Source organism: Macaca fascicularis, chromosome 14, assembly GCF_037993035.2.
Source record: "Macaca fascicularis isolate 582-1 chromosome 14, T2T-MFA8v1.1".
Classification (NCBI taxonomy): domain Eukaryota; kingdom Metazoa; phylum Chordata; class Mammalia; order Primates; family Cercopithecidae; genus Macaca; species Macaca fascicularis.
In genome coordinates this window covers 19,133,483-19,146,892 of record NC_088388.1, presented here as the reverse complement: position 1 = coordinate 19,146,892, position 13,410 = coordinate 19,133,483, and the positions used below count along the sequence as shown (strand labels likewise).

The window sequence follows — 13,410 nt, the reverse complement described above, 5'->3', positions numbered from 1 at the left end:
AAAGTCCGTTACTGTTTCCTGGAGGAGCTGAGAAGAGGACGCTCACTTCCGGCGTAGGGAGGCTTTCTGACCCGGAATGGAGGAGGCGGAGGAGCAGCTCTTGGAGGGGAAGAACGCGCTGCAACTGGGTAAGCGATCTGCGATGTCCGCGACCCTCAACCTTGGCCCAGATGGATCTGACGCTCTTTGGTCAGCTTTCTGCTCAGTCTCCTCTCCTCCCGATCCCAGGATCCTCCAGTGTCCTCAGAGTCGCTGGGGGCTTCTGAAGAACCCTTGAGCCTCCTCAAACCTTTCAGGGCCCCCCTTAGAGCCCTCACCTGTTCCTCGGGCTCCGCAGGCCCAGCTGGACCTGCGGTTTCCTCCCACACCTTTCCCCACCTCACACCTTCTTGGGCGGCTCCCTCACCGTCTTCTCTTCTCCCTGCAGCCCCCGAGCCGCGCCTGGGCCTGGACTTAGGATGGAACCCCTCTGGAGAAGGCTGTACGCAGGGCCTCAAAGACGTCCCACCCGGGCCGACCCGAGCCATCCTCGCTTTAAAGAGCCTCCCCCGGGGCTTGGCTCTTGGCCCCTCACTCGCCAAGGAACAGCGCTTGGGGGTCTGGTGTGTCGGGGAGCCCCTACAGCCCGGCCTGCTGTGGGGGCCGCTGGAAGAGGAGTCTGTCTCCAAGGAGAAGGGCGAGGGAGTAAAGCCACGGCAGGAGGAGGTATTGAAGGATAGAGCGGCTTCTCTCCGCCCTTGAAAATGTAGGGGAGGTTTGGACATTTCTAGACAGCTTTTCAATTTGAAGAAAGAGAGTATTTCAAGAGGTAGGAGGTGGTCTTATCCCTTCTCTTCAGGACTGCCTCCTCCTCTTAGCAGCAGTAGTTAAAGAATGGAGGTTCGAAAAGTTGTTTAAATTGGAATCTTATAGTGTCAGCAGTGAGGAAGGTCAAGAATTAAGGTTTTTGGAATTAAGAAAGCATGGGATCAAATTCCAACCTTGTCACCTAGTTGGTTAAATTACGTGCCGCATTTAATTCATCTATGAAACAAAGCAATAGCGCTCTTGGGATTATATGGAGGCGCTGATGAAATAGTGAAGATAAAAGGTTTTACTGCACGATAAGTACCATTTTATTTTGTTTATTTTATTTTTCTTTTTTCTAAGACAGTCTTGCTTTGTCACCCAGGCTGGAGTGCAGTGGCACGATCTCACCTTACTGCAACCTCCACCTCCCAGTTCAAGTGATTCTCATGCCGCAGCCTCCTGACTAGCTGGGATTACAGGTGTGCACCACCACACCCAGCTAATTTTTGTATTTTTAGTACAGACAGGGTTTCACCATGTTGGTCATTCTGGTCTCAAACTCCTGGCCTCAAGTAATCTGCCTGCCTGGGCCTCCCGAAGTGCTGAGATTACAGGTGTTAGCCACCGCGTCTGGCCCAATAAATACCATTTTAAAAAGCTGGTGTTCCTTATTACTTTTTATGCTTAGTACTCACTGGAAGACAGTAATGTGTTCAATTTAGTAATTCTCCATACTCTTGGGAGGGAAGTGAGGAGACAGACTTTTTGGTCCTTACTGAATGAAGAATCAGACAGCACTCTCTTGTTAGAGGAGAACCAGAGGCTTGTAACCTTCCAGGAGTTTCATCTTAAATTTGTCCCAGGAAAGTTTCATCTAGTTGGTTTTTTTTTTTTTTTTTTTTCCTACCCGACCCCCTCGAACACATTTGAGAAGGACTTTTGTTGGTTTATTTCAGAACCTGTCATTAGGTCCATGGGGAGACATGTGTGCCTGTGAGCAGAGTTCTGGCTGGACTGGGTAAGTCAGAGGAGAGTGTGTCATGAATATTCGTTCCTTTGAGGCTTTCTGTTGTGGCTTGGGATGGAACCGGACACTGACTGCCATTCCCTATTCAGTGCTCTTTTGCAGTGAATGTTCCAAAGGCGTGGCGTCCTTTAGGACCCAGACTGCCTGGGGAGTGGGGCTTTCAGGGAAGACCACTTGAATAGTGAGCATCTCATAGCTGGCTGTTACTTTGCGTTGCAGCTTGGTGCAGCGGGGCAGACTGGAGAGTGAGGGAAATGTGGCCCCAGTGCGGATCAGCGAGAGGCTCCATCTGCAAGTGTACCAGCTGGTGCTGCCAGGCTTTGAACTGCTGCTGTGGCCCTGGCCTTCCTCTGAGGGCCCGAGTCTCACCCATCCCAGGCTGGACAAAGAGGCAGCTGTAGAAGTGGTGACAGAAGTGGGGTCTGCTGTTCAGCAGGAAGTGGCCTCCCACGGGGAGGATGCAGCAGAACCTTGCACAGGTATGTGTCAAATAAATGCTGGTTCCCCAGCAATTTCCCCACCAAAACAACCTGTTGATAAGACAAAGCAGAGTTTATGGCTCATTGCGGTAAGGAAGGACACTATAGAGTCTTAGCAGCTTTTCAAAATCTGTTTGAAGGTGGATGTTTCAACATGGGATAGGAGGGTGGGGCTTGATTACTATTGGGTAAGAATTGTGACTGAGTAGCTTAGGGTTGGTAGATACAGCAAGGTTAGAATTTTCAGGCAAGGGACAGTCTCGGACTATAAATTGTCATTCAGTGCTTTCTGTTGAAGAGCAACAGGTCTGTTCTTTGGAATAACAATATAGATATTTGCAACTTTTACCTTCTTAAGAGCTTCCTGGAATAGTAAGGAAGAGAGTAAGCTTTGTATGTACAGGGTTTCCAGCCTCCTATGTTTCTTCTCTCTGGTGTGGGGGTTCTTTTATGTCACAGATGAGCTAAGGTGGGAAGGGGTTTTTTTGTGTGTGTGTTTTTTTTTTTAGATGGAGTCTCACTCTGTCACCCAGGCTGGAGTGCAATGGCATGGTCTCAGCTCGCTGCAACCTCCACCTCCCAGGTTTAAGCGATTCTCCTGCCTCAGCCTCAGCTCATTTTTTTTTGTATTTGTAGTAGAGATGGGGTTTCACCATGTTGGCCAGGCTGGTCTCGAACTCATGGCCTCAAGTGGTCTGCCTGTCTCGGCCTCCCAAAGTGCTAGGATTACAGGTGTGAGCCACCATGGCTGGCTGGAAGGGGGTCTTGAATCACATTCTAAATATGTGTCTCCAGGGGGCGAACAAGGGGATCCTTCATCTGGGATGGCCTTATTCTAGCGATTATCCAGATAGCCGGGACCCCATGGCTCTCAGGAGTGCATCTCCAAAAGGCGCCTAAGGCTGGACAGGAAGATGTATGGAGTGTGCACCCCATGCTCCAGGGAAGAGATTGGCATCATTGCTCCCTCTAAAGCTTAGGGACTGGGTGGGAGAAACATCTGTTCCTGTAATTCCCTGGTAACACCACCGGGATTGAAGCTCCCTAACCCCAGCACCCCATCCTTGCCTTCAGATCCTGGTTCCCACTCACCCCCTGGCATCCAAGCAGAGAGTATGGTGAGCCCTGGACTTAAGTTCCCAACCCAGGACCAACTTTCCAAGGATAGCCAGCCACTTGGCCCATTGCTTCAGGATGGCAACGTGGATGAGGAATACCCGCCCCAGGCACAGATGCCACCTGAACTTCAGAGCAACTCGGCTACCCAGCAGGACCCAGATGGCAGTGGAGCCAGTTTCTCATCTGCCAGGGGCACCCAGCTGCGTGGCTACCTGGTCAAGAAGTTACACAGCCCCAATGATCAGTGCCCACCCAGAGCAAAGGCCCCAGAGCCTGGAGCCCAGCAGCCTGGCTTCCCTACTCTCTCACGGAGCCCTCCTGGCCCAGCAGGAAGCTCCCCAAAGCAGGGGCGACGGTACCGGTGTGGAGAGTGTGGCAAGGCATTCCTGCAGCTGTGCCACCTAAAGAAGCACGCATTCGTGCACACAGGCCACAAGCCCTTTCTTTGCACTGAGTGTGGCAAGAGCTATAGCTCAGAGGAGAGCTTCAAAGCCCATGTGCTGGGCCACCGTGGGGTGCGGCCCTTCCCCTGCCCGCAATGCGACAAGGCCTATGGCACCCAGCGAGACCTTAAAGAGCACCAGGTGGTACATTCAGGTGCCCGGCCCTTTACTTGTGACCAGTGTGGCAAGGCCTTTGCGCGCCGGCCCTCCCTGCGGCTGCATCGCAAGACCCACCAGGTGCCAACCGCCCCTGCCCCTTGCCCATGCCCTGTGTGTGGGCGACCCCTGGCCAACCAGGGCTCCCTGCGGAACCATATGAGGCTCCACACAGGAGAAAAGCCCTTCCTGTGCCCGCACTGTGGCCGGGCGTTCCGTCAGCGGGGCAACCTGCGTGGGCATTTGCGGCTCCACACCGGAGAGCGTCCTTATCGCTGCCCGCACTGTGCCGATGCCTTCCCCCAGCTGCCTGAACTGCGGCGCCATCTCATCTCCCACACCGGGGAGGCCCACTTGTGCCCCGTGTGTGGCAAGGCCCTCCGAGACCCACACACGCTCCGAGCTCACGAGCGCCTGCACTCTGGAGAGAGGCCCTTTCCCTGTCCCCAGTGTGGCCGTGCTTACACGCTGGCCACCAAGCTGCGGCGCCACCTCAAATCTCACTTGGAGGACAAGCCCTACCGCTGCCCCACCTGTGGCATGGGCTATACCCTCCCGCAGAGCCTCAGGCGGCACCAGCTCAGTCACCGGCCCGAGGCGCCCTGCAGCCTACCCTCTGTGCCTTCTGCTGCTTCTGAGCCCACCATGGTGCTCCTGCAGGCTGAGCCACAGCTGCTGGACACACACAGAGAGGAGGAAGTCTCCCCTGCCAGGGATGTTGTTGAGGTCACCATTTCAGAGAGCCAGGAGAAGTGCTTCATGGTGCCAGAGGAGCCGGGTGCCGCCCCCAGCCTGGTGCTAATCCATAAGGACGTGGGCCTTGGCGCCTGGGCAGAGGTGGTGGAGGTGGAGATGGGCACCTGACAGCTTTACCTTTTCCTGACACGGTTCCATAAAGACCTGTGCTTTCTCACTGCTGCGTGTCTGCATCTTCTTTCTTGGGGTTGCCTAGTAGGGATTAGAGTCTACTATGAGAGATCAAGGACTTCCCTTCCCGCTTAAGAACCACCAAATCGAGTTCTAAGCCTGCTAGGTCAGACTCTTCTGAACACAGAGGTCTTCGTGTTGACATCCGGTAGAGCTTGTTCCGCCTCCTTCCCTAGGAGCGCCACAGGGTGCTTATTGATTAAGCACTGCTGCAGGCACCCAGTGAGGCAGTGGTCGTTGGCAGCGCTACTGCTGCCTGGGTGCTTAGCGCTGGGATGGTCACACCCATGGAGCTCCTTGAGGGACAGGCACTTCAATTTGGAAGCAAATTGAATGGCTGTTAAGACTGAACACCTTAGGAGGTGACTAGAGCCAGATCCGTGCCCCTCTGTGTGCCTGCCTGCTCTAAAGGCAGCCCTGTTCAGGGAAGGACGTGTGTTTTGCATTGACTGTGACCTGCACTGTGCTAGGCACTGGGGCACAGCTATAGACATGACAGGCAGTACCTTTTACTGATCACCCCTGCTGGGGGCAGGGAGGCAGAAATCACTGGATGAAAGTTTAAAGGGGCATAGCTGGGTACTGTGAACTTGTTTAATGGGGCAATTTAATGTGGTCTAGGGTGCCAGGGAAGATGTCCCCAAGAAGAATGTTCAGCCCTTACTGTGGGCTAGTGCTTTATATAATCCTCGTAACAACCCTGTGAGGTAGGAGTAGTGGTTTTTTTCCTACAGATCAGGAAACTGAAGAACAAAGAGCTCTAAGTATCCCGCCCAAGATCACGGTGCTACAAGTGTGTTCAGATCCCAGCCCACAAAACCTCGCACTGGCGTCAGGCTCTTCACTGCTGCACTCTCCTGCCCCATGTTTCAGCTGTGGCTCAATGGATGCGGAGGTGGGAGGGGAGGTGGTGAGAGACTGGTAGGTCTGAACTACTGGGACCAACATGGCTGGGCGGGGAAAGACAGGGAGAGGGAGGAGGGCCAGATCACATAGGATCATGGCTCAGGAGTTTGGACTTTATTTTCAGGACATTGAGGAGTACTTTGAAGGGTTTTGAACGGGAATAACAGGATCAAAATTGTGTTTGAAAAGACAACTAGGAAATGGATTGGAAAGCAAAATGAAATTGTGGCAAAGTCAATTAGGAGTCTGCAGGGTGCCTGGGAAAGGGGTGGTAGCTATGGAAACACAGAGAAATGGAATCATCCACCCAGCATATATTTACTGAGTGCTTCCTGAATGCTAGTTGTTAGGGATGTAGCAGTGACTGTTTCTGTGTTCACATTAGCTCACCTTCTAGCATAGAAAATGACAAATGCATGTCAGATGGCAGTAAAAGTGTTAAGCGTATTAAAAGTAATGCAGGGTGGCCGGGCACCGTGGCTCATGTCTGTAATCCCAGCACTCTGGGAGGCCAAGGTGGGAGGATCACTTGAGCCCAGGAGTTCAAGACCAGCCTGGGCAACATAGCCAGGAGTGGTGACCCGCCCTTGTGGTCCCAGGTACTCAGGAAGCTCATGGTGGAGGATTGCCTGAGCCCAGGAGGTCGAGGCTGCAGTGAGCTGTGATCAAGCCACTGCACTGGAGCCGGGGTGACAAAGAATGGGAGTGGGATTTACAGAAGGTGGTCATCAAAGGCCTCTAAGAGCAAGGCTTAAGCAGAGGCCTGAATAATGGAGAGGAGGATGTCGGGGAGGAGCTGGATTCTGAGCAGGGCACAGTGAGGACAAGCCCAGTGTAGACAGCAGGAACTGGGAGACCAAGACAAGAGTGTGGAAGGAAATGAGGTCAGAGAGGCGCCGCAGAGGCTGGGTTAGGGCTGTTGGTGGGTATGTGCTCCAGGAGGCACAAGCGACCCAATTCAAAGACAGTGGAAAAGAGGGAGGTCTGACTCAAGATTTGTTTTTTTAATTTTGTTTTGAGATGGAGTTTTCCTTTGTCTCCTAGGCTAGAGTGAAGTGGTGTGGTCTCGGCTCACTGCAACCTCAGTCCCCCAGGTTCAAGCAATTCTCCTACTTCAGCTTCCTTAGTAGCTGGGATTATAGGTGCCTGTCATCATGCCCAGCTAATTTTTGTATTTTTAGTTGAGACGGGGTTTCGCCATGCTGGCCAGGCTAGTCTCGAACTCCTGACTTCAGGTGATCCACCCTCCTTGGCCTCCCACAGTGCTAGGATTACAGGCATGAGCCACAGCGCCCAGCCTCAACATTTCTAAAGTAGGTAAAGGTGGGACCCGGGACAATTATGATTTGGGTTTATGAGTTCTGAGTTTGAACTCATCCCAAAGGAGGTCAGCAAAGGGGTTCTTGGGATGTAAATGAAACCTCACATGCAGCAGCCCTCAGAGAGAATGGATGATAAATATTTCTGTCAGACCTTTAAAGGTGTCAGACTTGGCTGGGCATGGTGGCTCACACCTGTGATTCCAGCACTTTGGGAGGCCAAGGCAGCAGGATTGCTTGAGCTCAGGAGTTGGAGACCAGCCTGGCCAACATAGCGAAACCCTGGCTCTATTAAAGATACAAAAATTAGCTGGGTGTGTTGGTACGTGCCTGTGATCCCAGCTACTCGGGAGGCTGAGGCATGAGAATCACTTGAATCCAGGAGGTGGAGGCTGTAGTGAGCCAAGATCACACCATTGCCCTCCAGCCTGGGCAACAGAGTGAGACTCTTTCTCAAAAAAAAAAAAAAAAAAAAAAGACTGGGCACGGTGGCTCATGCCTGTAATCCCAGCACTTTGGGAGGCCGAGGCAGGCGGATCATGAGGTCAGGAGATCGAGACCATCCTGGCTAACACGGTGAAACCCCGTCTCTACTAAAAATACAAAAAATTAGCCGGGTGTGGTGGTGGGCACCTGTAGTCCCAGCTACTGGGGAGGCTGAGGCAGGAGAATGGCGTGAACCTGGGAGGCAGAGCTTGCAGTGAGCCGAGATCGCGCCACTGCACTACAGCCTGGGCAACAGAGCAAGACTCCGTCTCAAAAATAAATAAATAGGCCGGGTGCGGTGGCTCAAGCCTGTAATCCCAGCACTTTGGGAGGCCTAGATGGGCGGATCACGAGGTCAGGAGATCGAGACCATCCTGGCTAACACGGTGAAACCCCGTCTCTACTAAGAAATACAAAAAACTAGCCGGCCGAGGTGGCGGGCGCCTATAGTCCCAGCTACTCGGGAGGCTGAGGCCGGAGAATGGCATGAACCCGGGAGGCAGAGCTTGCAGTGAGCTGAGATCCGGCCACTGCACTCCAGCCTGGGCTACAGAGCGAGACTCCGTCTCAAAAAAATAAATAAATAAAAATAAATAAATAAATAAATAAATAAAAATAAAAAAGACTGGGTGCAGTGGCTCATGCCTGTAATCCCAGCACTGCACTCCAGCCTCGGTGACAGAGCGAGAAAAAAAAAAAAAGTTCCATCTTAAAGGTGTCAGACTCAGACTCTCAGTTAATCTTTTGTAGATCTGGACAAGGGAGGGCTCAGAGAAAGCCTGGCTGCATCAATGCAATGTTTTTTTGTTTGTTTGTTTGTTTTTTGAGATGGAGTCTCTCTTTGTCGCCCAGGCTGGAGTGCAGTACCACAGTCTCAGCTTACGGAAAGCTCTGCCTTCTGGGTTCATGCCATTCTCCTGCCTCAGCCTCCCGAGCAGCTGGGACTACAGGCGCCCACCACCATGCCCGGCTAATTTTTTGCATTTTTAGTAGAGACAGGGTGTCACCATATTGGCCAGGATGTTCTTCAACTCCTGATCTCAAGTGATCTGCCTGCCTCAGCCTCCCAAAGTGCTGGGATTACCATGCCCAGCTCCCTTCAGTTTTCTCTGCAGATGCCAATCTCCCCCACACAAGACAGTTTTTCAGCTATTCTTGTATTTCCAGCCGTCCTGAATAGCCATCTTGAAATATATCAAAGAAGTATATTTTGGGGTGAAATATTTTGGTTTCCTTCAATACAGAGAGCAGGGAGGAAGACCAAGGCCAGGGTGGGCTAGCGCTTCAGGTTCAGTGACAGGAGATAGGCCTATCAGGGGACACTAAAAATCACCCAGCGAAAGAGAAAAACCTACAAAGTGCTTGCCATTGAAGCTGATGGGAAAGTTTCAACAAAGGGGATGTGGTCAGCAATGTTCACTGCTATTGGGAGAGTTGAAGTTTATGGAAGTCCTGGCAAGCTGAGGGAGAGCCAGGGGAAGCCAGATGGGATTGCCTTGAGGAGGGGCGGGAGGCAAGAGAGACGGAAAAAATAGACTTGCTTGTTTTATGCCTCTACTGTCCTGCAAAATAGTAATTGTGGTCCCTGTCTTAAAGATAAAGAAACTAAGGCAGAGGGACACGGTAGCTCACGCTTGTAATCCCAGCACTTTGGGAGGCTGAGGCAGGCGGATCACCTGAGGTCGGGAGTTCGAGAGCAGCCTGACCAACATAGAGAAACCCCGTCTCTACTAAAACTACAAAATTAGCCAGGCGTGGTGGCGCACACCTGAAATCCCAGCTACTTGGGAGACTGAGGTAGGAGAATTGCTTGAACCTGGGAGGTGGAGGTTGCGGCGAGGCAAGATCGTGCCACTGTACTCCAGCCTGCACAAAAAGAGCGAAATTCCGTCTCAAAAAAAAAAAAAAGAAAAGAAAAAGAAAAGAAACTAAGGCTCGGAGAGGACGCCAAGATCACACCATCAGTGAAGCAAAGCCAGGATTTTTTTTTTTTTTTTTTTTTTTTTTTTTTTTGAGACAGAATCTCACTCTGTCGCCCAGCCTGAACTGCAGTGGTGCGATGTCTGCTAACTCTACCTTCTCCTCCCAGGTTCAAGCGATTCTCCTGCCTCAGCCTCCCGAGTAGCTGGGATTACAGGTGTGTGCCAACATGCCCAGCTATTTTTTGTAGTTTTAGTAGAGATGGAGTTTTGCCATGTTGGCCAGCCTGGTCTAAAACCCCTGACCTCAAGTGATCCACCTGCCTCAGCCCCCCAAAGTGCTGGGATTACAGGTGTGAGCCACCACGCCTGGCCAAAAGCCAGGATTCTAATGCAGGTGGTTTTCTGGCTTTGTGGCACTTGGCCACGATGTCACCAGCAGCCCCATGCTTCCTGGTTTGCCACTGACATTAACCCAGTTGCCTGCCCAATCTGAATAACTTCTTGGCAAAGCATCAGCCTAAAATTGTCCAAGGGGCGGGAGGACAGCAGGAAATCGTGGTGATCTGTGAAGAGAAAGGCCACACTGTCCAAAGCCTGAGAAACAGCTGCTAAGATTAGTTCTGAGTCAGCCTACCCTGTGACTTGGAGCCTGCTCCACTTCTTTTCCAGCTCCTGACTCAGGCAGGCCCACTTCAACTCAGGGGACCGCTCAGCAGTGTCTACCTAGTGTTTTAGGCATCCTGGGGACACGCTCCTTGCTTGAAATTGAACTGTGCAGGAAGTGGGGATGCTTTGTACTGTCGGGGAGGCCTGTCAACACCCCACAGCACCCCCAGGCCAACAGCTGAGATGCCCACACTCCCTTTCCACATCCCCCACACAGATGGAGAATTTTTCCTCCATTAAAGCCATCCCTGGTACACGGTATATGGAGCAGGGTCAGAATAAAGCCAACGGATTGGAAGGCAGGTGATTCGGGAGTCTCTGCTCTGGCAACACACATGGCTCAAGTGAGAATGGGCGTTACCTAGCATCTCCCAAGCTCCTCATGTTAAGTTACCCATGAGAAAACAGAGGCCGCGACACAAGTCACCTGCCAGGGTCAGAAGACCATTCAGTAGCAGAACCAGGACAGAATTCCGGCCTTTTGACTCCTAATTTAGTGCTCTTCCAGCTCAAATAAAAGGCAGACCATTCTTGGAAAGACTAATCACTGGAATATTTTTTTTCACTGAGAAAATATTTTCAGGAGTTCAAGGCTACAGTGAGCTATGATTATACAACTGCGTTCTAGCCTGGGCAACACAACAAGACTCTCTCTCTCTCTCTCTCTCTCTCTCTTTCTCTCTCTCTCTCTATATATATATATTTCCCTCTGATTTCAATATACTTTTCATTTTATTTATTTTTTGAGATGGATTTTTTTTTTTTTTTTGAGATGGAGTCTTGCTGTACCGCCCAGGCTAGAGTGCAGTGGCACTGTCTCAGCTCACTGCAACCTCTGCCTCCTGGGTTCAAGCAATTCTCCTGCCTCAACCTCCTGAGTAGCTGAGATAACAGGTACCTGCCATGATGCCCAGCTAGTTTTTGTATTTTTAGTAGAGACAGGTTTTAACCATGTTACCAGGCTGGTCTCGAACTCCTGACCTCAGGTGATCCACCCGCATTGGCCTCCCAAAGTGCTGGGATTACAGGCGTGAGCTACCACACCCTAACTGTTTTAGGGGTTTCACTATGTTGGCCAGGCTGGTTTTGAACTTCTGTCCTCAAGTGATCCACCTGCCTCAGCCTCCCAAAGTGTTAGGATTACAGGCGTGAGCCACTGTGCCTGGCCTATTTATTTATTACTATTATTTTTGAGACGCCTCACTCTGTTACCCAGGATGGAGTGCAGTGGCGTGATCTTGTCTTACTGCAACCTCTGCCTCCCGGGTTCAAGGGATTCTCGTGCCTCAGCCTCCCACGTAGCTGTGACTACAGGCATGCCCCATCATGCCTGGCTAATTTTTTATATTTTAGTGGAGACAGGGTTTCACCATGTTGCCCAGGATGGTCTCGAACTCCTGAGCTCAGGTGCTCTGCCCGCCTTGCCCTCCCAAAGTGCTAGGATAACAGACGTGAGCCACTGGGCCTGACCACGTATAATTTTTATTAATTATAATGTTGAAAGTCCCTTTATTCCACACCTCTCCTCTCCTTCACTCCTGATAGGTCATTTAAAATGATTTGATGTGTATACTGAATTTGGATGCTTCTCCTTGCTATAGGGCAAAGACACTAATAAGATGTTGCTGGAGCCTTTCCACAGGTGCAAGTCAATCCATGCAGTGTCTTTTTTTTTTTTTTTTTTTTTTTTTTTGAGACGGAGTCTCGCTCTGTTGCCCAGGCTGGAGTGCAGTGGCCAGATCTCAGCTCACTGCAAGCTCCGCCTCCCGGGTTTATGCCATTCTCCTGCCTCAGCCTCCCGAGTAGCTAAGACTACAGGGTCCCGCCACCTCGCCTGGCTAGTTTTTTTGTATTTTTTAGTAGAGACGGGGTTTCACTGGGTTAGCCAGGATGGTCTCGATCTCCTGACCTCGTGATCCGCCCGTCTCGGCCTCCCAAAGTGCTGGGATTACAGGCTTGAGCCACCGCGCCCGGCCCATGCAGTGTCTTTAGCTGCTGAACCCAAAATCAGAAAGTGAGGGCCATTGAGGCTCTTCTGTCCTGATTTGCAACTTTAGTAGTGCAAGAAAGAAATCTTAGAATAAAATGTGGATACTGTTTGGCCGGGCGCAGTGACTCACATCTGTAATCCCAGCACTTTGGGAGGCTGAGGCAGGTGGATCACGAGGTCAGGAGATCGAGACCATCCTGGCTAACACGGTGAAACCCCATCTCTACTAAAAATACAAAAAATTGGCCAGGTGCGGTGGCGAGCACCTGTAGTCCCAGCTACTCGGGAGGCTGAGGCAGGAGAATGGCGTGAACCCGGGAGAGGTGGAGCTTGCAGTGAGCCAAGATCCCGCCACTGCACTCCAGCCTGGGCGACAGAGCCAAACTCTGTCTCAAAAAAAAAAAAAAAAAGTGGGTACTGTTCAGAGACCTTTGGAGATTGCAAGGCATCACAGATCATAAAGAGCTCCATCTCTAGATGTGTTCAGGAGTGGGTTGGGGCTCTGACCTTGACTAGCTGCATCAACTTGGACAAGTCACTTCGCTTCCCTGTGCCTCAGTTTCCTCATCCATAAAATGGGGATAAGTATAGTACCTACCTCATAAGTCCTGCCTACCTGGCACATGGTGAGCAATTACTAAATTGTAGGCCTAGTCCCTGTAATCCCAGCACTTTTGGAGAACAAGGTAGGGGAATCACTAGAAGCCAGGAGTTCCAGACCAGCCTGGCCAACATAGTGAGACTGTGTTTCTATAAAAAAAAAAAAAAAAAAAAATTAGCCAGGCATGGTGGTGCATGCCTGTAGTCCCGGCTACTAGGGAGTCTGAGTCAGGAGGATTGCTTGAGCCCAGGAGTTCAAGGTTGTAGTAAGCTATGATTGCATCACTGCTCTGCAGCCTGGCAACAGAGCATGACCCTGTCTCTAAAAATATAAAATTAGGCCAGGCGCAGTGGCTCATGCCTGTAATTCTAACACTTTGGGAGGCCAAGGCAGGTGGATCACTTTGAGCTCAGCAGTTTGAGACCAGCCCGGGCAATAAGGCGAAACCCTGTCTCTACTAAAATTACAAAAATTAGCCAGGAGAGGTGGTGCATGCTTGTAATCCCAGTTACTGGGGAAGCTGAGGCAGGAGAACTGCTTGAACCCAGGAGGCGGAGGTTGCAGTGAGCCAAGATCATGC

The 13,410-nt window shown here is 51.3% G+C and overlaps 1 protein-coding gene across 2 annotated transcripts; it reads left to right on the top strand.

Moving 5' to 3' along the window:
- The first annotated feature begins 58 nt into the window (after positions 1-58).
- Positions 59-4,926, top strand: ZNF408 (zinc finger protein 408). Of its 2 annotated transcripts, XM_074013765.1 has the most exons (6): positions 59-128; positions 428-705; positions 1,172-1,268; positions 1,746-1,807; positions 2,036-2,295; positions 3,370-4,926. In XM_074013765.1, the coding sequence occupies exons 4-6, from the start codon at positions 1,773-1,775 to the stop codon at positions 4,875-4,877; spliced, it is 1,803 nt and encodes a 600-aa protein (XP_073869866.1). In that variant the 5' UTR covers positions 59-128; positions 428-705; positions 1,172-1,268; positions 1,746-1,772; the 3' UTR covers positions 4,878-4,926. The 2 variants fall into 2 exon arrangements, with proteins under 2 accessions (XP_073869866.1, XP_005578081.3); XM_005578024.4 differs by lacking the exon at positions 1,172-1,268.
- The last annotated feature ends 8,484 nt before the right edge of the window (positions 4,927-13,410 follow it).

Bases quoted from the DNA above. Each gene is read 5' to 3' on its own strand.
- ZNF408 (XM_005578024.4), top strand. From the start codon at position 77: ATGGAGGAGGCGGAGGAGCAGCTCTTGGAGGGGAAGAACGCGCTGCAA. The intron at 129-427 runs GTAAGCGATCTG...TTCTCCCTGCAG, and splicing joins GAAGAACGCGCTGCAACTGG to CCCCCGAGCCGCGCCTGGGC. The intron at 2,296-3,369 runs GTATGTGTCAAA...CCTTGCCTTCAG, and splicing joins TGCAGCAGAACCTTGCACAG to ATCCTGGTTCCCACTCACCC.